This window comes from Crotalus tigris, unplaced genomic scaffold (genome assembly GCF_016545835.1).
Source record: "Crotalus tigris isolate CLP2741 ecotype Arizona unplaced genomic scaffold, ASM1654583v1 scf7180000017564.2150845, whole genome shotgun sequence".
NCBI lineage: Eukaryota > Metazoa > Chordata > Lepidosauria > Squamata > Viperidae > Crotalus > Crotalus tigris.
Window position 1 is genome coordinate 1338526 of NW_024096475.1, and position 25446 is coordinate 1363971.

The 25446-nt window shown below is 37.4% G+C and overlaps 1 protein-coding gene across 5 annotated transcripts in view; it reads right to left on the reverse strand.

Annotated features, from left to right (window-relative positions):
- PHACTR1 (phosphatase and actin regulator 1) overlaps window positions 1–25446 on the reverse strand; it is a 253304-nt gene that overhangs the window by 217938 nt on the left and 9920 nt on the right. For 3 of the 5 annotated variants that reach the window (XM_039349306.1, XM_039349348.1, XM_039349312.1), the window contains exons 3-5: window positions 24407–24599; window positions 22313–22446; window positions 11830–11976 (exon numbers count right to left, since the gene is read on the reverse strand). In XM_039349306.1, coding sequence (XP_039205240.1) covers window positions 11830–11976; window positions 22313–22391 — 226 coding nt within the window. In that variant the 5' untranslated portion in view covers window positions 22392–22446; window positions 24407–24599. Of the gene's footprint in view, window positions 1–11829; window positions 11977–22312; window positions 22447–23082; window positions 23257–24406; window positions 24600–25446 lie in introns of all 5 variants that reach the window. The other 2 variants (XM_039349322.1, XM_039349332.1) reach the window with 2 other exon arrangements.

Sequence of the window (25446 nt, forward strand, 5' to 3'; positions counted from 1 at the left end):
CTCTTCCTTTAGAGTTCAGATATAGAAGGGGGGATGCTTGAGGGTTTAGCTAGTCATAACAATGTAGAAGTGTGGGAACTCAAGGACATGGTCTTTGGCCTGAGAAAAGCCCATGTCTTGCCGTTAATTGGGGGATGTGCTTTATGACAGTGTTTGTGGGGTGGGAATTGGCACTTGTTACTTTGTGTCTGGGGGGAGGGAATCTCAGTTTTGGGTTTAACTATGTAAGTGCTGATACTTTGTTTCCTAATAAAATGTTCCTTAAGGAAGAATTCTTGCCTTGAAGTTCTTTTACCGGTTTCATCTATCAGAAACATGACATTAGGTTTCCCCAAGTGCAGAATATTCAGTGCCAGCTCTGAGTTGAATTAAAAGTACACCAATCTACAATCTGCTAAAGAAGGATCAGAAGCAATCCTTAGTCATGACCTCAGTGCCAGTTTATGCTAAGTCACAGTTCAGTGCAGGAGTTGTGCACCTGACACAAAGGAAATTTGTTCCTGAAATTCTACATAAAGCCAGAAAGGTGATAAAAACATCTGATTAATCTTTGTAGTCAGTCAGAATCATTTGCAATCAGCAAATGTAGGGCTGGTGGGAGTTATTAAGCATTTTGGTAGAGGGAAGGGCTCAAAGCAAGAGTTTATTGAGGCAACATTGCAGGCAGATTCATTCACAATTTAAATTATCCAACTTCTTTAGCTGCTGCTGAGAATCTATTGCTGGACTGAAATTCCCCTTTCTTCCCTTAAGCCATCTTCTTTTATCACTGTTTGACTGAGTTTCTTTACTCCTTTATTTCTATCAGAGAAAGGGCACAAAATCCTCCTCAAGTTGAAGGGTGGGTTGGGGAAGTAACTAAAAAGCAATGAAGACAAAGAACTAGGAAAGCAGAGGTTGAAGGAGCTATAGCTTATGACGATATCATTATGAGATAAATGTTTAAACTCCCTGCACAAACAGTATAGAGGATGCTGCATAATTCGGTTTAAATTACTGTGGTCTAATATAAATACAGGATACACTTTACCAAAGTTCACTCAATCAAGAAAGGAGGTCAAGTGAATGTAGCCTCCCCATTTTCTGAAGGCCGCCAGATGTCATTGGATGACATGATGATATCATGGAAAGGGCATGATTAATTTTTTGTGGTCTTTTGGGGGGAAGGCAATTTAAGAGTGAAGATGGAATCAGAAGGTCTCTGAGAAGAAAGCCACTACAAGTCCCATCCTTAACCTTCTTAAACCCCAAGCACGAATTGAACATGCACTGTTAAATTTGGTGGGATGCTCTGGCATTGACTAGAGACTCATGCAGTCCATTCCTGATCAAACACAACACCATCTGCTCGCCATCTTTTTTAAAATTTATAGTATCAGGTTTAAAACTGGAATCTGCTAAATGCAAAACACCTTCCAGGCACATAGCTCTCAGACATAAAATAACTTCTTCAGGTCACAAGGACTGTTTCAAGTTGATATAATTAAATGAATGAGCAATTTTTCATCGGTTGGAACAGCACAATTGATATCAGTGTGCATGCTTTTTTTTTAGCGCAAACAGCACAGGAATAATAAACTCATAAGAAAAGAGGGAATTTTAAACCTAGTTTTCCTCACATCGTTGATTAAAAATTAGGTTAGATAAGCCTACCTAAGATGTAATGTGTCATTTGGTTTTCTCCTCACTGAAAATCATAATGACTTTAGTTCACTTCATGCTACTGAATTTTAGCAATGTAGTATTAGGTAGGGATAGGTTCTGCAAACAAGCAAACAAACAAATAAATAATCTTAAAGCTTCCTGTATGTAGGGTTAGGTTCTGCAAATAAATGAACGAGTGGATAGATAGATAGATAGATAGATAGATAGATAGATAGATAGATAGATAGATAGATAGATAGATAGATAATCTTAAAGCTTCCTGTCAAACAATTCCTATGGACATCATGATTCTACAGTCAAGAATAGTTTTAACAGATGACTCATTTTTTTAAAAAAATATCCTTGCTTTATTTCCATTTTTTTTCTTTCTAAACTTGAGCCCTTAGCTGTGTTGAATGTTTACAGATTTTCTCTCTCTCTCTCTCTCTCTCTCTCTCTCTCTCTCTCTCTCTCTCTCTCTCTCTCTCTCTCTCTCTCTCTCTCTCTCTCTCTCGCTGTAAGATACAAGATAGGAATTCTGGGACTTGTATCCAATACTGTACCTCTGGAGAGCACCAGATGAGGAATATTCTAGTCAACAGGAAGAACTTAATTAGCCTGCAGCCCTCTGTGGACTTAAAGGAGCATCCAAAGAGCTAAGCTCTGCAGAGACTGACATGGATGGTCTTAACCCCTCTATACTTGCATCCTCATATTTGCAAGACCTGTACACAAACCCTTGTTAACATAAACTTTAATTGTTTTTATTTATTATTGGTCATTCTCAAATAGTATGTTAGGGTCCATTTCTGTTCTTAAAAATCACAAACATTTGGCTACTGGTGACACATGCAGTTTTTAACATCAGTCACTGATAAAAGAAAAGAGAAATATTCCTGCATTTTTTTCACGAATTATATCTTTTTCCTCCTTAATTTTATTTTAGCACACAGTGGTCCAGAGCCCTTCTATATGATAAATTAAAAGAAGAAACTAAATCATAATAAAGAAGTCCACCATGACATTTAATAGCCTCCTCTGGAATTGCCTAAAAACAGAACAGTTTTGCTTTGTCCATACTGTATCTAAAATTGTTAGATCAGACATCTATTGATGCCTAGAAAATGCTAATAAATTTTAAATTATAATATGTGTAACTTGTCTCATCCATCTTCTCAGTATCTTAATTCTGAACAGAGGTAGAACGTTGGGAGATATTTAGGAATTTGGGGAGATTAATTTAGGAACTTAAATTCTGAAAAAGATTGGGAAGAGTAACCAAGGCCTTGCGTCGTTGCTAGTTTCAAAGTGACAGTGATCAATAAGATGACAAAAGGGAGAAGAGATCAGACCCTCTTACAGCAGAGATGCTGAGTAATAGCTTTGGGGACAGTCACATACATGTAACACAGTCACTGAATCAGATTACCAAACAGAAGATCACAAGCACTAGTTTATATATGTCTACAATTTCTTAGCCAGAAAGCTAAGCTACATATATGGTTCTTTCAGGAATCAAGACAAAAGCTTCTGTGTTTCAGCAGAAATATCAATTAGGTTCTGTCGTCTTTAAATTATAACTAAAAGCAAGTGGGGCCAAGAAAATGAGCAATGCAGAAGGAGAGCTGCAATACAGGGAGTGGATTGTTAATTAACAAATCAAACTATATTTAAATATTGATTTCCCCCATTCCCATTTTAGCTTGTCCATGTACAGAAAATATTATCAGCGAAGCACTGTTCATAATTTGGGGGGGGGTACGATGGGGAATAAGAAAGGAAGAAAGGATATAAAAAAATACAGATTGTATCGGTCAGTTTCAACGAAAAAACCAAAAGCCCTCTCATAGGATTTGTCCTAGCTGATGAATGTTATTAGGTCTAAGTGAATCAATATTTGTAACATCTATCAAGGCAAACATTATCCCTATTTTTAGCCTTGCTAAGATACACTGAACTTCAAGTGTCATTTTTACAGTTGTAAAATAAATGAACGAGCCACATTTCATTTCTCTGCCATTATACAGTATAAACAAGATTATACCCAGTTGTTATTTCTGAATCATCCACATACCTCATCAGATTTTCAGTCCTGTTATATACGATTTAACCCAACTTGAAAATAAGTTTACGAAAATTAACTACCATTTGTCTGCATTTATGCAATAATTATATGTGGCCCACTGGGAAAATTATAAATTTCTCAATCCACTCACCAAAGGCAATAATTTTTAGAGGCACAAGTAACCAAGAGGGTGGTTAAGTAAAAGCACAATTAAACAGACTTTATCAAACTACAAATTCATTATATTATAAATTATGCATAACAGCAGTCTAACCATTGAATTAAAGTTGATGGTTTACATTTTATCATTCATCATGTTTATTATAATGTAGGCATGCCTCTAAGATATTCTAGAGCAGGGGTAGGCAACCTTGGCTCTTTTATGACTCATAAACTTCAACTCCCAGAATTCCTGAGTCAGAAGGGGTATCAATATTGTTTTTAATTTTCAATATTTTTAAGCACTATTTTTATTCTTGATTGCCATCTAGCATTATTTTCTGGCAGTCAGGCAGCTAAATGCACCTGTTTAATGAATAAATAAATATTATTTAATTCCTCCTTCCCTAAACTGGTACCTTTAGAGGTGTTGAGTCTAGAAGCCTCAGAATTCTCAGCCAGCAACAACAACAAGGTTCAATGGGAATTTGGAAGCTGGAGTAATCCATTTGGGCAAAGGAGTTCTGCAACAGAAAGACCATTTTGGAAAAAAATACTCTTTAGCTACACTATTGAGCAAAGGAGGGTGCTGTGTTCACATATATCAAAAAGATGTCAGGCAATCTCAAAATATATCAACAACACAATGGGCTTTTAAAACATTGTACTTGTTTATTGATAAGATACTTGTGAGCTGACTCACATATAGCCTGCATCTGCCTAATCAAACTTTCTTTTAAATTCTACATCAGTCTAGCCATTCTATGCATGTGTTAAAAGAGCTGTAATTCTTAAAAATGTGTGCACTTTAATAGTTCGAAAATGTAATACCGATGCTTTCTGAGTAAATGTGTGTGTGAATCAAAAGACCCCTCAAGGATCTCCCTATTTAACTTAGACATGCATTCTGAATAATAAAAGATAAAAAGAAAAAAACACCCACAGTTTTGGTACTCAACATGATAGATTTTTTTAAAAAAAATGTTTGGAAGCAATTATCAAAACTGAATTAGATCACTTCCTCCAAATGTTTTAGTTGATGTGTGCAATTCTGTAAATATTCAACCATTTTACTCTTAACCTGAATAATATCATCCTAGATAACAGATGTATGTCGTAAAACCCAAAATGATGCTAAAGTGGATGCTTTTCTAGAAAGGCACTCCTTTATATTAGATAATCTATAACTAGGCCAGTTACTTTGATGGATGTTAAAACAGTCTTAAGTCTATCGCATTGCAATGAAACAGTTCCCTATCCTAAAGCAGATAATTAAATGCAGTAAGGACCTGGAAATGTGGATTCCATCAGCCAAAAGCAGCCAATCAAATAGTCAGATACAATAGTACCCTGTGGATTAATATATGGTTTCTGTTACCTCTGGAGATGTACAAGGGGAAAAACTGCAGCAAGATTGCCAGGATGCAATATAATGCTACTAGCCATAGTTTATTTTGCTGAGTGACAAATCATGCAGGAATATTGCAGTAAAAGAGGACTATAAACAGTGTTATAAGCTGAGGCTACCATAAAGAAAGAAAGAAAAAAACTAAGTCAGTGTAAACTAGATCAGAGATGCCTATGAGACCATGGAGCAAAAATTTTAAAAGCCAATTTAAACTTGCTAAACTGTATCCTATACTGCTCTCCATAAATTGGACTTAGTTTTATTTCATCTTTGCAGCTCCCAAAAACTAAGTATCTTTATGTTAAAAAAAGATCTTTCACTCTCTTGTTTTTATCACTCTCCTTGCCTGTTTCTTCTTTTGGCAGTCTCTTTAAAAGACAAAAACCAAGTGATTTTTAATTTGTTTTAATTATTTGGCAAAAAGCAAAAATTCTGAGTAGATCCTGTTCAGGTGAGAATTCAAACAAACTCTGTTAACTGGTATTTTAAGTCAGTTTTCTTGGTAATCTTTCAGCTTCAATCAAATGCCATCTAAAACCATATTTCTACTATGTAGGCATCTTATGGAAACCCTAAGCAAGTACATCATGATTATAATCTCTATAAGGCAACTTGTTCTGGAAGGCTTATCATCTTAGCTCATTCTTCTACAGGAAAAGGACATCTCTCAAAAAAATCCTGCCAACTACTCAGTTTGTACATGCAAACTTTAAAGAGGAATTAGGCCTGAGGGTATCTATGCAAAACCATCCTCAAAGTTGCATGTTGAGCTCCGACGTCTACACATTTCCACATTTCCAGAATTCAAGGATACAGTATATCAAGGGAAGGCAGGGATATTTACAAGCCTATTCAAAGCAGAAGACATATGAGAATATTTAAAAAACAAAACAAAACACCTTCACAATTTCTGAACAGATTCTGCAATGATCTGCAATGGAACTTTCTGTGGGAATGTTTAGCCAAGGCTTGTATGCATAAGTTTTGAAAATAAGTCAAAAATAAGCAATTGGGAAGATAACCACTGATGTTTAATAATTTAGTGAGAAAAAACATCCCTATTTTTACAAATCTATTCAAATTTCTCTTGAAAGAGCTACATAACCAAATTAATAAAGCATTAATAATTTATAATAAGACCAATCAGGGAGTAGAGAAATGCTTAAGGATTCACTTAAAATTGCCAAAATCTGCCTACCTCTAAGTTTGCTTCATACAGAGCCAATTATTATTGCATAACTCTTATTTAAATGAATTAATTCCATGTTATTATTTTGACCACTTACATTAAAAAGAATAGAATTCCTCCTGGCATAAACTAAATAATGTATATTGCTCACAAAAATAAAGGGAACACAAACGTATAGGATCCTATACGTTTGTGTTCCGTTTATTTTTTTGAGCAGTATATTTTACTAGCATGCCTAGTTGTTGATTTTTTTTTTCAATCACCCAGGGATTAACAGGCACACAGACTTTAATGAGGTTGATAAAAAACCCAGATCATCTTGGCACATGGACCACTTTCTTTAATTTGTCTGGTAGGTAATAATGACTAAAATCCAAAATTTATCCCAGAATATTTGCTGAACTACAATATTTGTGCCACACAGTAACTGAAACACAGGGTCGTGTTATCAGAAACTATCCATTATAATTCCTTAGAAAACAAAACCCTATAAAAAAAAGAATCAGGAAAGAATCCCCCCCCCTGAGACTCTGGCTTCTGCCTGTAATAAAGTTTTATCCTTTCTAATTCCCATCACGATCAATAAGTGTTAGCTATATTTGTAGTCTTGCAAGGGGGGAGGGGCTTTGAGAAATCTACACTTTGAAGGGAGATTAAAATGCATATTTTGGATCTGCTCCCTCCATTCCTGTGTTGATAGAGTAAATTTACAAAATCATAACTGCATTCAGTTTAATGAGCTAGAATACTCTGCACAATTGGAAACTGAACTATCAGTTATGTGAAATATTGTCACCACATTCAGCTGAACAGTTTTCCTGCAGGCCATCTCTGTCATCTCAGGGAAGTTAGGGATAGAGGAACCAGCGCTCCCAATCATTTTTGTATAGTAATGGTCCCCTGGATCCTTATGTTTCTGCCAACATGGAACAGAACTTCCCAAGGTTTGGCTTACAAATTTGCAACAACAGTGGACAATAGAGCTTGAAACACTAAAAACATAATCCAGTATATATCTTCATAGTTTCTTTTTGCCCAAAGTAATATCTTGTGCGCTCCCCCCCCTCTCGTTTAAGAGAAAGAACTCTGTTCAAATGGACAAGATTTTTTTTTTCCTTCAAATTCAGAAAAGCCAGTGTGAGAGTTTAGGGAATCTGTAGAAGTTCTAGAGCTGTACAATCCCATAAAGCCAGTGGCACATATAATATATCCAACTGAGTTGGGCTTTGTTACTATCTGAATGGGAGACCTCTAGGAAACATCAGGATTTTAATCTAGATTGGATAGTGAAAACTATATGAATATATCCACGAGGCTACTAAAAATTGAAATCAGCCCAAAGGAGTCCCCCCCCTTTCATATATGCCATTAAAGTATGTAAGCCAATGCAATTTTTTTTAAAAAAGTAATCTAATGAAAAAAAATGCAATCATGAGTCTAATTTGATTAGAAGGACAGTTTACTCTGGAGAAAAAGAGCAAATCCTGATTATTTCCAAACTGTATGCTTGGCTTTACAAGTTTAGATAACTAATAACTTTCAGCTCAAGAGTTAACAAAAAATATTAGTCCCCAGCCATTTCCCAAGGAGTATGGAATATGGATCTTTTGATTATTCAGCTGATCCAATACAAATATAAGCAAGAGCTGTTCTGTGATTCAGCTTATTCCACCTACTATCTTAACAACAACAAAAACAGTGACCAGATTCAGACCAGACCTAGAAGCAGCAGCAGCAGGCAGGCAATACAGCAATGCAGCCAGCAGTTGAGTGGCAGGGACTATAATCATAAATGCATTAAGTGAGAAGAGGGAGGTAGTGTTTCTAATACTTCTAGAACTATTTTAGTTCTGTTTGCAATGTTAAACTGAAAAACAAACAATTTGTTTTCTTCCTTCCAGGTGCATTCAAAAGCAGGCATAAAGGAAACCACAGTACATATTATATGTAGTTCTTTAAAATAATTCTTCGCTGGAAAGTACCTTTTTGTTATTTTATACAGGCACTGTTTTCAGCACCATGCTGAAATGAACAGCACCTGCCTCTCCTATTTCTGTTCCTGTCTTTCTCTTTTGCTCACAAGCCAGAGCCAAAATGACACACACACACACACACACACACACACACACACACACCCATATACAGGAGACCAAGCTCACCAGGCCTGAAGGATTTCTGGGATTTGCAGAAACATACATGTTTAGGGTGGGAAAATCCTTAGAGAATCCCAAAACCAGCTCAGAGAAGGCTGAATGGTCATTCAAAACTACTGAAGTGGAAATGGAGAAACAAATTTGGGGAGGAGATGAAATAGAACATCTTGGAGGAGGTCATAGCTAACAAACTGAAAATCAACAGGACACTCCACACTGTGATATTTTATGGCACACCTCATCGGCATTTAAGGAATTGTCCAACTGACTTTCCAGTTGAGAAACTGTAAAAGGCAATGCCTTACCCAAAGACGAAACTCAAAGAAACTTACTTAAAGATGCCATCTTATTCTACAAATATGTTTGTAGTATAATTTAAAAAAAACCCTGTGGTTGTAGCATCAAGTAACATTTCATATTTTTAAAAATGCAAATAACCTGTAAAACAGCAGGATTACTCATATGGATTATGAGTAAAACCAACCTCTACCATCATCCAACTCAAAATGTGTATTTCTTTTCTAGATCCAAAGGATATACAGTACGCCCTTTCTATTTATAGTTAATCTTAATAAAATCACTATCCTCATCCAGGCTAGGCATCTTTGCTTTATATTTTATGACCATTACAAGCATATTTCTTAGGTTGTTTGCACATTAACATAAACATTGCTTAGCAACCAACTGATACTTTAAACTCCAGGCGTCAAATGATTCTATGATTCTGTGAAATGCAGGATGGGTTAATGAAAAGAACCTCTAGTGGTTTTTTTTGATAATTTATATCTCTGTGAATACAGATTCTTCCAAATTAGACCAATGACAGAACCTAATATTTAGAAACTCATGCCTTCCATATGCATATTAATGACTGAAATGTTGGCAGTATAGACTGCTTTTTGGTTAGAATTAAAAGCTGGGATCCACTTGCAAGAATCCACTGAGCTTGATGTATAATGGTTGACTTTGTTTTTTGTTTGTTATAAAGTAAGATAATGACAGAAAATGTTTTTTCTTCAACTAATAGTTTTATGACAAAATTGTTTAACATGCACTCAACAATTTTGGAATCATGCAACATCTCCTTTTCAGCTACACATCTTATGCCTATCCCATCATGCTATACAATATTCTTCATCCTTTGACTTTTTTTAGTCATCAGTATATGTCCTCAATAATCCAAAACATCTTTCCATTCCTGGGCTATTATAGTAAACCAGTGACAATAAGTGAGCCAATATGACAAGACCAAGTTTGCCCAGAATATGAACTGATCAATGAATATGCAGTTGTTCCTATTTCACATCTTACTTGATACAAAGTGGGAGCAAGGTCATAGTGATGCAGAAGCACACATCAAGTTTCAAGAGAAACCACTATAAAACCATTGGCTTTGCTCCAAGCAATGTTTTAAGGAGTTGAGACATATCATTCCAACAGATAGATGTGCTGAGATATCAGTATCCATACATTTAATTAAGGGGAAATCATTGGGTTTTGCTAAAATAATTGTTATGGGAAGTTGGGTTTCTCTGGCTTCTTTCTCAAGAAAGATCTGTTCCTAACATTTTCAAAAAGCAAACTGGAACACAGCATGGAAACATGGCTTTCCCCTTCTCTAGTCATCCTTCAACTGAGGAAAGAACATGTGACAGGAGAGGATAATTAGAATTGAAAACTGCAGTATTAAAGGACAAATGGAGGGAAAACAGGAAGGCAGAGCTTGGGATGCAAGTATTAAGGGGAAATCTTTCCCTTGAAGGAACTACTAGACCAGGGGTAGGCAACTTTGGCTCTTTTATGACTTGTGGACTTCAATTCCCAAAATTCCTGAGCCAGCCACGCTGAGGGGAAAGGGAGAGGTTTCCAAGCTGAGCCATGCTGGGTCAGGAATTCTGGGAGTTGAAGTCCATGAGTTATAAAAGAGCCAAGGTTGCCTACCCTTGTACTAGACTAATCCAGGGCTAAATTGTGGGCCAGATAATCAGATCTGGACTAAAGTGTATCAGAAAGGTCCAGAGACAGGGTCACATTTCAGGCAAAAATCTTGGATACATTTCTGGTATGGAGGAAAAAGTTGAGACGCACTAAGGAGAAAGAAAAATATAAAGGCAACAAATGGAAATTGGTAATGAAATCAGTGAGCTAAATTAATGCAGGCCAGAGAAATATGGTAAGAAATGGCTAAGGAATGGGTCTGGGGTGGAGGAGAGTATGACCACTGGCTATTGGTTATGCTCCTGATTCTTTAATATGAACTTAAACGGACAGAGGTAAAACTTCATGTTTCATATCTTCTTAACATCAGTGGTATGATTTTAGTATGTTCTAATCACGAGCAATCATGCAAACCACGGCATAAATAATTAGTAACCATTTGAAATACCATACTGTGGTAGGAAGAGGACCAGCTTAAGAAAACCAAATGAGAAACTAAGGGGTTCTTCACCAGGAAGGTGACTGGGAGAAAGTGGAAGAGAAGGAAAAAATAGCCCTTTCCAACTAAACAATCTTCAGATCTGAGGGATCACTCTCAACCACTCACAAACCAATATTCTGGGTTAGATGGGAAGCTTGAGTTGGAAAATGCGAGCAAGACCTCAAGGAAACCTGGAAGCTAACAGGTTGGGAGAAGGAAGGGGAATGCAGACCTTGGAAAACCTGAAGATGGGGGGGAAAAAAGGCCCCAAGGGAGAAGGTGAAATTTGAGGGTATGGGAAAGTGTGTCAGCTGAAGGAAGGAGAGGAGGGGGTGAAGAGCATTCAGAAAGGGCAACCAGGGGAATAGGACAGACAGCCGAAAGCCTGATGCTGCCAGGTATAGCTGCATGAGCACCAGTGCGGGTTTCTTCACCCTATGAAGTTTGAGATCACTTCCACCGGCCTCCAGATTCTGGCAGGAAATGTAAGACTTTCACTCAAGCACTTCTCATGCTCCTCTCCATTGGGTGTGGGTCCGCGCGCGCGCGCGCGCGCGTGTGCTTTGTACTACACCAGCATCTAGATGAGGAGGAGGAGAGAGAAAAGCCAACCGCGTGTGTGTGTGTTTGTCTGTATGTGACAGCCAGGACGTGTCCAGGGATGAACATTCCTGCAGCAAGAGCACGCTTTCCCCCTCCCCTAAGCCGGTAGACACAAAGAGGGCGGGGGAGTGCAGGAACAGCCGCCGCTTTAGGCTTGAAGAGGGAGGGCGAAGGGTAGGTGACACTCACCTGCTTCGAGATTGAAGGAGATCCTGGCCTCGGCTAGGTAAGGCGTGTCACTCTTGGACCGAACTCTCCGGATGGGTCTCCTGTCTATGTCCTCTTCGGAAGAAGCCGCCATTAATGTGGGTACAGTGAGCAGGGTCGCCCGGCGAGCTGGTGTAGAGGAAGCAGCGAGAGGGGTGGGGGTGGAAAAGAGGAGGAGGGCGCACACGCAAAGAAGGAGTAGGGGAAAGAGAGGAGCAGGGACACAGAGAGGGAGAGACACCGGGAGGGAGGGAAAGAAAAAATAAAAGAGAGAGAGAGAGAGAGAGAGAGAGAGAGAGAGAGAGAGAGAGAGAGAGAGAGAGAGAGATGGGGAGAGAAAAGGAAAACCCGTTAAGGATTTCTGGATTGGAGCTGAGCTGGAAACCTTGCCCTGTCACCTTCTGGCAGCCTTGAGACAAGCGGGTGAGGCTCCACGTGGGACCTTACACAATCTAACAAAGCCTGGTCCTTTGCCTGGAAGCTGCAGATAAAACGGCCACTTGAGAATGGCTCATTCAAGTCCAGAGATTTGCCTATCAAGATTGAGGAGCTTGGTTGCCTCATAGTATTTGGGTAGGAGAGAGAAGCAGCAAGCAAAAGAAAAAAAAACACCAGCTGAGGAAACACGTGAGACCATTTGACATGGCAATGCATCAGGTGGACACACCTCTTTCTGTGAAGATAGATATTACATATACATGAAACACACACATACACAGTACATACGCTGCCCACTCCATTGTAGGGATCAAAGATTGGACTAAGGTGGCATGCAACTTCTTGGTTCTGTGTAAGTGTGAAGCCAGTTATTGTAACTGGCAAATTATGTATTAAGGCTTAGTATTTGGCCACTATGGTGTTTTCAAAAAGTGATGCCTTGAGGTGATGCATGATCTGAGCAGCCTCTCTTTAAAAAAAAAAATGAATGCAAGAATGAAAACAAATGAGGTGCTGGAATTCCAATTCCTGGAGTTTCCATCAGCAATGTCAACAAAGTTTTTGGAGTTGAGGTTCCAAACACACCTTGAGGTCTACAGTTGGAAACGTCTCCTTGGCAGCAATGTCATAAAAACTTCCACTTGTGTGAATTTCAGCTCCCAGGATTCACAGTAATGACCATTCTGGTTGAAAAGTTCTGGGAGTTGAAGTTCATAGGAGATTACACACAAAAAAAGTTCTCTCTCTATTTTTGCCGAATGATGAATAATTGTAAATATGATTAATTGATACAGCAGACACAGCAAAGTAAACCCCCTTTATAGTAAAAAGTTCAAGTGCTCCCAGAATTTAGACAAACAACAATGGTAAATAAAAAAACAATAGTTGAGTAAATTAATAGTTTGTCTATACCAGAGTTAGGCAACCTTGGCTATTTTATGACTCGTGGACTTCAACTCCGTCCACGAATCATAAAAGAGCCAAGGTTGCCTACCCCTGGTTTACACAAACTACGTTTAAGGAATCACTTTGTAGCCCTCAGTATTTTCAGGAATGGACACCATACAAATTAAATAAATACTTTTTATGGGATTTTACTGGAAGGCAGGAAACAACCATAAGTGCCTTGTGTGAGAAACTATTCTAAGAACCTGTTTCAGTAACTGTATTAGTACTGGATAGATCTTTCTGGTGGAATTACAGAATCATAAACTGTACAGGTTAGAAAGGGCCTTGGAAATAATGGACTCTCACCCCCAGGAATCCACTCTTACGCACCCCAACCTTTACTCAAACATCTTCAGCAATGGGGAATCCATTCCATCCTGAAGGAATTTGTTTGTTCCGTTTCTGAATATCTCTTACCAGGAGGCAATGTCTCCTGCTATAAAGAAAATGGGAGATGATCTTGAAGAAAGTAGGCAAGAACTACAATATTACCTAAGCAAAGTTTCCTTCAGTCCTGGGGAAAAAAGTGACAGTATTCAGAAGAGAGGCAGGGTCTCTTCAAGTTCCCCTGATCCTCTGAGATATAAGAGAGAAGGGATGTAAAATGCAATCAGGCTTGCAAGGTTCTGTATTCATTTTATTCTCAGTAAAGTAAAGCTCTCAACTTCCTTTGAAGTTGGCTTCCTTATTGGTTCTACTTCATAGAGCGGATACCTGGTGACCAATAAAAAAAAGTCTACTTTCTCTGTTTAAAGATTCCCATTGCTTCTTGTTCTATCTCCCGGAACAATACCCATCAGTTCTGACTACTACTACTACTACTACTACTACTACTACTACTACTACTACTACTACTTCTTCTTCTTCTTCTTCTTCTTCTTCTTCTTCTTCTTCTTCTTCTTCTTCTTCTTCTTCTTCTTCTTCTTCTCCTCCTCCTCCTCCTTCTTCTTCTTCATCTCTTTCTTTCTTTCAGATTTTTGAAGATGGCTATCATGTCTCTCTCACAGTTTTCTTTCGCCTGATCCAAACATGTATTTATTCATTTCAGTTTATATACTGTCCCATCTCAACCTTGTGACTCAAGATACCCAGCCATTCCTCATACATTTCCCACCTTTTGGCTCTATTATTAAGATTTAAATTTATGAGCTGCCCATTCCTTTATCATGCTAGTTGTTCCTCTTTGATCCTATTCCAGTTTGAAGGACCCTTTTTCTCAAATGTGATGCCCAGGACTGGACACAATAGTGAAAGTGCCATCTGACCAATGCAACATAGAGAGGAACAATGAGAAATGCAGTGCATATTTTCACATTTCAGATTCTGATATTACCTTTCCACATGAGCAGTGCCCTGAAGAACATCTTTCTTGAAGTAGTACATAAATTAAATTTCAATCTAATTATGAATTTGGCCCTCAGTCTTTCTCTAGACTGAACATGCAAAAATGCCAGAACGATGGAGGAGATTTTTGCATCAAAGGTATTGCCTTACCTGCATTTGTGCAAAAGAAGATGCACAATTGAACATATAGCATAATCCATACTAAAGTCCTTCTCTAGGGCCCAAGAAATGATCATCTGATATGCACATGCAGCTGAGACCACGTACTAGTCCACAACAGATTCTTGATGTCTTCCATGAACAATACTGATTAGGCTCAGTGACATTAAATACATTTATTTGTTTTTGGTGCAGCAAGGAAGTGAAATGTAATGGATGCAGGCACTTGCAGACTCTTAAACCAATTTGCAAGAACAATACATTTCATCAAATAATGCCATGTGAGTATTTATCACATGCATAAAGACATTGGGGCAGATGGTACTGTGAAAATTGGAAAACTATTACCATTAAACATTAAGCAGCTGTTTTCATCAAACCACCACAAGGAAATGGATCTATTAGGCACTTAACATTTCAAAATGTAAATGTTTAGGTATTTTATAAATGTATAATTATACATATATTATAGAAGAATCCAAAAGGGCAAAGGATTGAATTAATGCAGAAGGCCTGATACTCCAACCTAACAGTCAAATATTTAGTATTAATATTAAGTCTTACGCCTTTGGGTTATCAGCTAGAAATCCTGATAACTGCATCCGGGGATGGAGAAAAGCACATTAGAAGAGATACTTCAGCACAATGCCTATTGTCAAAGAGCTCTTGTTAGAAATCAATTATCAATCCCTGGTCTCCTATGGCAATCCTATGCCTAATCTTTCTCTTCCCCCCCCCCCAATCTCTATCATACTTGATTTTTAGCACTTGTTTTGTTGACTGATAATTCCCAATTAACCTTTCTGCTGTTGGTCGATTCTTGGGACCCAACTCTCTCTGAATAGCAAAATCATTGGCTGGCATCAATTCTCCCTCTTATATGATAATTAGGCAGTAGGTCCAAGACGTGGAACATAAAACAGAATAATAGAGTTGGAAGGGACTTTGGAGGTCTTCTAGTCCAGCCCCCTGCTCAAGCAGGAGACCCTATATCATTTCAGACAAATGGTCGTCTAATCTCTTTTTGAAAGCCTTCAGTGATGGAGTACCCACAATTTCTGAAGGCAAGTTACTCCATTGGTTAATTGCTCTAACTGTTAGGAAATTTCTTCTTAGTTTTAGGTTGCTTCTCTCCTTGATTAGTTTCCAGCCATTGTTTCTTGTCTTGCCTATTGGGGCTTTGGAAAATAGTTTGACGTGCTCATCTTTGTAGGAGCCCCTCAAGTACTTGAACAGTGCTATCATGCCCTCCCTAGTCCTTCTTTTCATTAGACTAGACATACCCAATTCCTGTATGTAATCCTTGTCTACATTCCTCACCATCTCCAGAAAAAGTGAGATAAGGTATAATCTATATCAGTATTTCTCAATATTGGCAGTTAGAAGATGTGCGGAGTTAAACCCCCACAATTCCCCAGTCAGCTATGCTGGCTGGGGAACGCTGGGAGTGGAAGTCCACGTATCTTCAACTTTCCAAGGTTGAGAAACACTGATCTATATAATGAGATGTAATGCATTTGGCAGGAGGTAACGACAAATCAGATCAGTACTGTTGCCAAGAAAACCACATAGGTATGTGTCCATTGATGAGTTCAGTTCAAAGGAACTTTTATCTTAAAAATGTTGAGGGATTAGAGCCCCATTCTTCAATTAATTCTCCTATGGATCCCTAGGATCTCATGTTTTTCAACAACTTGTTTTTTTTCATAACTGATTAATGGCAATTATTTATAATGAGCAAGATAGCATAGAAGTTTATTATTATTACTATTACTACTAACACCACCACTACTACTATTAATATTTTCTTTCACGATATTTTGTTCAAGAACATTCCAAGGGACACAACTTCTTGGTTGTGTTAGTGATTTAGATTATTGTTTCTTGGCTGCCTGTACTTTTAGTGTTTATAATATTTGTTATTATTTTTATTTTATTGTAAATCTCTTTCCTGCCCAGAGTCACTTCTTGTGATGGATAGATAAATAAATAAATAAACATTCTTTTACTTCCCCTTGGTAAAAATTCTAGTCTAATAAGGATTTTACTTATTATATGTCAAATTGCATCCCTACCAACAAGCCAGAAACCTTGACTTGTTTAACTCCAGGAAAAAATTGTAGCTGAAAGAAAACTCAGTTTCCTGGCATTCCCTTCCCCCAAATATGAGTAAGTTTGCATTTATAATGTATAATTTTCTCAGAACTTTGTAGGGAGGAGCAGAAGAGGAGGGAAAACAGATTTTTTTTTGAAGTGGATTTTAAATGAGTTACTTTCTGGAGAAATCTATATAAATTAATTTTAATTGGGATACCATGATGTTAATTGAGAGTTTTTCTTTTAAAAAAATTATGTGACAGTCAGAGTGCTCATTAAATAATGATCTGCACTATAATTTGCTGCCATTTTCTTTTCAGAACTTGCCCTTTCCTCAGTGAGGCTTTCTGTAATAAACACAAATGACAGCAAATGGCTACCTGAAAGAACACAGCTATAAGTCTATGGCACTGTATCTCTCCACAGGAGTTAATGAGATTTTCTTCTGAGGAGACATTCATGGAATAGCACTGTAGATCATTTTTATGGGTAGGACCTTTGATAAAAAATAAATATTTTTTGTGACCAGTCTGAGGATTTGGAAGTCATAATATAATCCCTCCAATGGGATACCCTCCAGGGATATTGGAACACAATATTGGTTATACAGTTTGGATTTTACGAGAGTTGTACTCCAATATATCTTTAAGGCCCTTGGTAAATTGGGAAATGACATATTCAAAAAGCAGCAGAAAAAAAAATAATTGCTATCTATTGCAGTTTTCGAACAAACAGGATCCAATCTGGGTCAGTTACTGGGATCAGAGGTTTCATCTTCCGAGCTTTTGGGCTCATGCTGGGTCCCATCCTCAGGGAATTTCTCACAGAGATTGGATCCTGCAACATTATCCTGGGATACATATATTTGCCTTCATTCATAAAATCAAATTCTATTTCTTGGTCTTAATTTGTACACTTTTATTTGACTGAAAAACACATATAACTGATCTGTTAGAGATACGTAACCAGCTGAACATATAGAAAATAAAAAAATGAATGTCTGCTTTAATCCTTGGGACAATGTTTTTCAAGCAGAATGTGTTTGTTGCGGTTGTTTCTAAATAAAAACAGGGACAGTGGAACAAGGCGGTGAAGAATTAGAGCACTTAGCAGAATAAAGCATCTGAAAAGTAGTGCCTTCACAGACAAGTTATTCAACTGAATAGGGGAGGCTGAAAAATGGGAGTTGATGCTCTGTGCTTACTGTGCACTACTGGGCAAGTTGTTTTATTTATCAGCACCCTCTATGAAAAAGGAATAACCTATTTTAATTTTATGCCTATAGATGATTTTCTTAAATTGGACAATACATGAATGAGTAGGGAACTGGCTCTTCCCAACCTGCCTTCCAGATGAGTTGGACTTCTATTTCCATCATCCCCAGCCAGTCTTTTTCACACCAATTTGTTCAGAGTGGTGAAGGAATTCTAACTGGCACGTGCTTTATTAAAGGGAAAGTGGAAAGATGCATATAAATATTTGATAGGAAGAAATTTAAAAGACTGTTCTCCGCAGAAATAGAAAAAGCATGCATTTAAAAGTATATTATTATTAGTAATAATAATAATAATAATAATAATAATAATAATAATAATAATAATATCTCTTAAATTGCTTCACAGGTTTTTTTTTAAAAAATATAATTTATCCTGATTATCATGCCATGCGACAAAAATACTACCAAAATAGTGCCCAGATCAAACAATGTTTTGTGGAAATGGACTTGCAAAAGCATCTATTCCTTTTCCCCACTTAATATCTGCCAAAGATTAACACTTTTTTCAGGTGCATTGGAGACACCCTTGAGCCACTCCTTTCCTTTAGCTAAAAAAAAATGACAAAATTGTTTGATAATGTTATTTTACAAAAGGATATTATAAAGGACATTTAAGCACAGTACACTACTTTGTATGGCATACCTAGTTAGAACTAGCATTATATCTTAGAAATCCATTTCACTTATAGCTCTCCTGTTAAAGTTATCATGTTCTAGCAATCATTCCCATATATATACATAGTGATACTGAAATCTTACTTAACTCAGTTCTTTTGTGAGACAATTTTTAGCTTGAATGAGAAAGGGATGAATAGGTTATGTAGTATCATGGTACACTGTGCTGATTTGATTTCAAAATGGTGCTTCAGAATGTGCAGGGGAAAGATTCAAACAATTGTGAAGTAAAAAACATTGCACAGGCCAATATGAACTATATGAACTATAATCTCAAATAAAAATAAAATTGGATTAGAAATTACAAGGTATTTAGTAATTAATTGAATTTTCCTGTTGGCTTTCAATTACTGAATGAACTAACCTGATTCTGTGAGAACAGAGGTGTGATTACTTCTTTACTCCACATGCATGCAATTATGTGGTTGCAGAAAAAATATTTGAGAGCCTCAAATTAAATTTTAATTCTGCTGACACCAATTCTGTAACTGCTGTATCTCTCAAGTGGCCAAAGCAGTGGAATCACTTTAAACCGTTCTTCCCCTCCTGACAAATAAGATGCCGACAGCCATGCATTAAATGTCTTTGAATCTCAGGCAGATATGTTCCTATAAGCCTCTTTCAGTATTTTTTAGGAGCTCACTGATCATTGCTTATTAGACTCTCAATTATTAAATAATTCTGGACCAAAAGGTTTATATGGATCTTAAGAGATGAAAATGTATATGTAGGAAAACACCTCCTCTCCTCCATTTTTTTTTAGCATTGAGAAAATGTATTTTTTTTAGTCAGTTGGTTATTTTTGTAAAACAAGAACCTCAAGAGTACTCTAATGAGTCTGGTTGAAAAGTCACACTGAAGACGCAGTCCTTTTCCATTGCAGTGCCACCTGCTGGTAGAAAATGAGAAAGACAAGGCAGCCCTACTTTTTTGGGGGGAGTCCGTGAAATCAGAAATGATTTTGTTTATTTTAAATCCAGTGATAATTAATATTATTCAGTTAATACAGTCTAATAAGGACAGAATAGGCATCTCAAATATAGCAACAATGACTTACTCTGGGAATGTGGCTGTCTATTTTGACAACAACACAACCTGCCATGTATTAATAGTGCAATATTAATATCCTGCTCATGCTTGCACAATTAATTCATAGCCTTATTTATCCCACTTTATTTCGAATCACATGCATTTATTTATATGGCAGAATGTGTGTGACCTAAGCAGGTAAAATAGATAACACAGACTACAGTCTTTTTAAAGTACTGCTATGTTTAGTACACCACAACAGCGAAAACCAAGAAATCTGTTAGCAAGGGAAAAGAGAATGGGTCTTGTTTTAGTAGCTGTATTAATGATTCTGTAATATTAGAATTTGCTGGTTGAATATCTTAATCATAATACTGAAGTATAGTCAATTACTCCATGTTTTTTCTGAGAATAGGTTTCTTCAAAGCATTTTAAATTGAGTAGCAATTATGTGCATTTTTTAGGGTAAAAATGTGTGTATATGTATGAGAACTTTTACTTAATAAGTGTTTTCTTTTAAAATCACATACAGGACAATACAAAATGAAAAAAGCAAGATATCCAGGTTCAAGCTAAAAAAGATAATGCCATTTTAGAGTTATTTTATTACAATTTGGTTTTATTAAAAATGTATATCATTACACTAAATACACTAGATGTGCATAGATAAAATTAACAAATTGTCATATTTCATTCTCTCTTCCCAATGTCTAAATGGGTGAGAGGCAGCGGTCATATTCCAATAATCACGGAATACAATAGTTGTAAGATTTTGAATTAAACTTTAGAGTGATTTCAGAGAGTCCTTTAAACCCTTGGAATAAATCACTTAAGGCCAACATCATGATGTGCTCAGTACCAGGAAACTCTTTTGTTCTGGCTGGTCAGTAGTTTCTTACCCAGATTGTTGAACATCCTTAATAGATCACAATCTGATCACAATCAGAAGGACAGTAAGGATGCTAAGCATGTAAACTCTTCTGAATTAAGATCCATTTTTTTTTCCTTCAGAGAATGGTGTCGATCAGTGTTTCTCAACCTTGGCAATTTTAAGGTGTGTGTACTTCAACTCCCAGAATTCCCCAGCCAGCATTCAACTTCTCGGGAGTTGAAATCCACACATCTTAAAGTTGTCAACGTTGAGAAACACTAGTGTAGATGACAGAGTCTAGAAGATCTATATCCCTTTCACCTCTCACAGTTCAAGTCCTACACTGTATATTTAGTGCCATGCACAACTTGGCTCTTTCTTCTAGTATTAATTGTTAACTTTGAAGGATGGGTCCAATATTAAGATAACACCAAAAGAAAAGACATTCGTGAGGCAAACCCTACTCCTTCCAACTTTCCATGTCTACATTACATCTCTTCTTTTCTAGCAATTATGCAAGAGAATAGCTAGGAAGACTTTACAATGTAAAGTGATCTCCCTTTCAATGAAAAATGCAAGTCCCAAATTATCAGTTAAAATGGCATTGCTTGGCATTGCTTGGTTAGTTTACTGTAACTAATTCATTGAATCCTGATATTTCTCCATCTCCAAAGATTTTACCCAAGAGTCCAGTTGTTATGTTGTGGTGGCTGCGGATGGGTTGAGCATCCACCTAAAGTGGATACTCCCTGGTAGAGTCGCTCAAGATTTGAAAGTCACCCAGGCTGCCCAGCTAAAAGTAAGCAGGAAGGTGGGCAGGAAGATGCTAGAGGGATACGATCACTTTAGTGATAACAGCAAAAGCATAATTTCATACTCTATGGGAGAACACAATGCTAAACCACTTCTGCATTTTACTAAGAAAATCACAGGGATAAACAAAATGTATGCTTTTGGCAAAATAGACAGCATACAGCTGGAAAAAATTGGAAGGAAAGAGGAAAAGATGATGTGTGGGAACATGGCGGATGGACTCAATTACAGGAACAATGAGAACACTATTGAGAAACCTAAAATGCTATGTTGAGGACATATCATCCTAGAGAAAGTCCATCCTCTTAATTACTAAGATTCAGCATCAAGCTGATGGGATGGGATGGGGTGGGGTGGAGTAGGATAGGATAGGACAGAATAGAATATTAATCGTGTATTTTCTCCTTAGGTATTAATTAAGCTATGAAAGTACATTATTATACATTGGCTTCAATCTGGGCCAGGAAAAGTCTATCAATGTTTGTCTTTCTTTTGAGTTCTGCCCCTTTGCCACCACTATCTTGTTTCATTTACCATGTGAAGGAAAGGCACCCATCATTCTGTTTGAAGAAGACAGCTGATCTAGAACAGGTTGTGTTCACAATGCCTACAAATCTGTTTTACATATCGTATTCCCACATTTTAAAAAATAACTTCCTCCGTATAGTTGTAGACCTCAAGCTGCCTTATGTCTTCAGTTCTCAGCTCATTCTGGAAAAAGGAGCTTTAATTTTCCCTGGTGCCTCTTCCACCAGAGGGCCACCATGTCTTTTCTTATGTTGAGCAATGCATAAATATCCATCTCAAAACAATACCTTGAGCTCCTTGACTATAAAACAGCCGGTAAGCAGCATCGACATCCAGCAGATAATCCATCTTGAATGGACTATCCATCTTGGAGGATTTTGCAGTCACTTGTTCAGCTACCCAAATTGATATAGCCAGTTTCCTGAAAAAGAAAGAAGTGTCTTTAAATGTAAAATTCATATTCTGTTTATATGCAATATTTAAAGTAACTTACAGCAATGTTTATGTTAACCTAGCATAATACTTGAGGCATTTTGTACCTTTGCTTCCCCAATATTTACTGTTGTAAAACACACACACACACACACACACACACACACACACACACACCTTCATGTATCATGAAGCTTTTTTGTTTTTAGGCATTTAGGCATAGTATATGACAGCACACATCTTTTAAAACACATCTTGCTATCCTCTTAAGAGTATTGATGGTGGTTATATTATGTTAATTGCATTAAAATTCTAAGCAACCCAGATATCTATTAGGAAAGAAATGTTAACAATTATAGATAGGTGAGAAAAACAATATATGGTGGTTTCAAGAGGATTAGATTTTTTTTTTTGCTTGAAATGAGTCAGTCCATTTTAATTTCATGAGGGAGGATTAAAATGACTTCACACTGACAGCTTTTAAAATGCTAGAGACAGTAATTAGCCTTACCACATTGTCAGAGGTCTTTGGTAAAAGTTAGTTCTGAAATGCAATATTTTTCTTCATACACATACATATGTACATACAGCATATTTAAAAACACTAATCCTGCATCTGTCTTACCTGTCACTGGTTTGTAAATTTTCTTCCTCTATAAAATAGTTACGTGTTTAGGTCCAGCATTTACCAAACAATTGTATGTAGATCAAGATTTTACAGAATGCTTTTCTTTTAAAACATAAATCATGCTTGCTTTGAAATGCCCTTTCTTAGCATTTCTAAAGATCTTTCAAAAGTCTATATTTCAAAAGAAAAAAATGGCACTGTTAACCTAATTTACCACAGTAATTTCATTAGTTAGCATTAACTGATTTCAGTATTTACATGCCTATGGAATCAGCCAACTTCTGCATTTCTTCAGTAGCGGTTTCTGCTAATATCTTTAACACACCAAAATATAAGTCCTGCAAAAATGTTTGTGCATGTGTCAGTGTGTGTTGTGTGTGTATACATGCATACAGACATATATGTACACATACCAAAAATTGCCTGCCACTGGCAACAATCCAGTGCTTTCCAGTCAAGATTCTTTTGATCTCGTTAAATATTCCCCAGCGCAAGCAAATAATTTTGATTATTTGATCGGCACTGCAGATGAATAATGTATAACATTGACTGGACTTTTTTTATCTGATAGCAAAACAGCAGGGAATGATGTTACCAGGCAACAGAAGGTGACACTACCCTCAAGATGATCAGACCACCAGCTCCATCTACTAAACAAACTTTCTCAACAACAGCATAAGGGTGTGTGTGTGTGTGTGTGGTATGTGTGAATGTGGGCCTGTGAATGAGAATATTTGTATGAATATGCAAGATTTTGTTCCACTCTCCATTCTTTTTTTTTTTCTGCCTTTGTTTCGCACCAAATTGCTAAAAACACACAAATGCAATTGTTAATTTATATCAATTTTTCCTGCCTGGTGATTTACTTTTATCAGCTTGCCCTTCACCCCTATTTTGATGATTGACCAAAAGAGTAATGAGGCTATAAAGTCACATTATGGTAACAGGCAAGGCAATAAAATGCTTCAGCGACCAGCATCGGCTCTTATCAAGAACTACCATCTGAGCAGTTGAGGCTTGCTTCTCCCTCCTTCAATAATGCCATAAAGTAAAGGTGCATTATAAATGTTTCAGCGATGAAAAGTGAACACAAAGGTTAAGCCCCAGTTTGCCAAAACATTCATTCAGAATGGGGGGGGGAAGGGGCAATGCCATCATAGATTTACAAGAAATCTCTCCAAGAGGGAAAAAAAATACATATCATAAAGTCTCTTCCCCCCCCCCCATCCCCATGCATTCAAAAGATACGGAGCAGGAGCGAACTAAACATATTTTGTTTTAAAGAAAGAGAAACTCTCTTTCTAGGAACAAGGGTACTCACCAATATCACATCCCTTGCTGAATGGTCCTATATACCATCTCGTGAAGCTGAGCAGTTGGTCTGTGTTGGAGGATTCTTTTAAGCCTCTCAGTTCTGGCAAGTTGCTTCTAAACCTGCTGCCTTAGGATGGGGAATTTGGTACTCCTTTGTCCAGAGATAAGAAGAGCCCCCGTTTTCAGGATGTGTTTGTCTGCTAATTAAAGAAAATTAAGGGATGGGGGGAATAGGAGGGGAGATGCTTTATATTACTGGCTCGTCTATTTCTTTCGTGCTATCCTTTCCATTTCATTTGCATTAAAAAAATAAAACCCATCTCCCGTCTGTCTTCTCCACTGCTTTTTGAAAAAGGTATGGAGTAATTTGTTAATCAGGACGAAATATGCTGGGTGATTTAAAGCAACAGCAACTCGTCTTTTGAGCCAAGTAACAGTGTGAGCAATTATAAATGGCATTTTGAAATGCAGAGTCTCTCTCTCTCCCACCCACCCCCCAACCTCTCTCTCTCACGCAGTCCCTGATTTTTCCTCCTCCCTTTGGAAATGCATGGCAACAATTGCTCATGCAAAGCCACAAGTGTATGTCTGTTGTGTGTGTGCATAAAACAATCCTACCCTAGTAGAACTATTCTGGTTATCCCAATTTGCACCAGCAAGAATCCTCAATAAAACGTTTCAGAGATGAGTTTAAATTACTATGTAGAAGTTGGAACTCTTCCCCCCCCCCCCCGTAGCTTCCCTACCTTCCCAGCTAGCAACTCTCAGCACGCCAGTTTGCGTGGCCTTTCCTCTGCCACCAGCGTGTCCGTCTTCCTGTTTTTAGATCTTCTGCAGAATTTTCTTCCCATCCAATTCTTCCTGATAGGAAGTTGACTGGCAGCCCCCTTCCCTCCTTTCTCTTTGTCATACCTCTTCTTCTACCACTACTTTTACATTATATTCCTGCTTCTTGTGGTTACAAGTAGTCCTCAACTTACGGCCACAACTAAGTGCAAAATTTCAGCAAGGGAAGTTGCTAAGTGGGCTTTGCCCTGTTTTGCCACC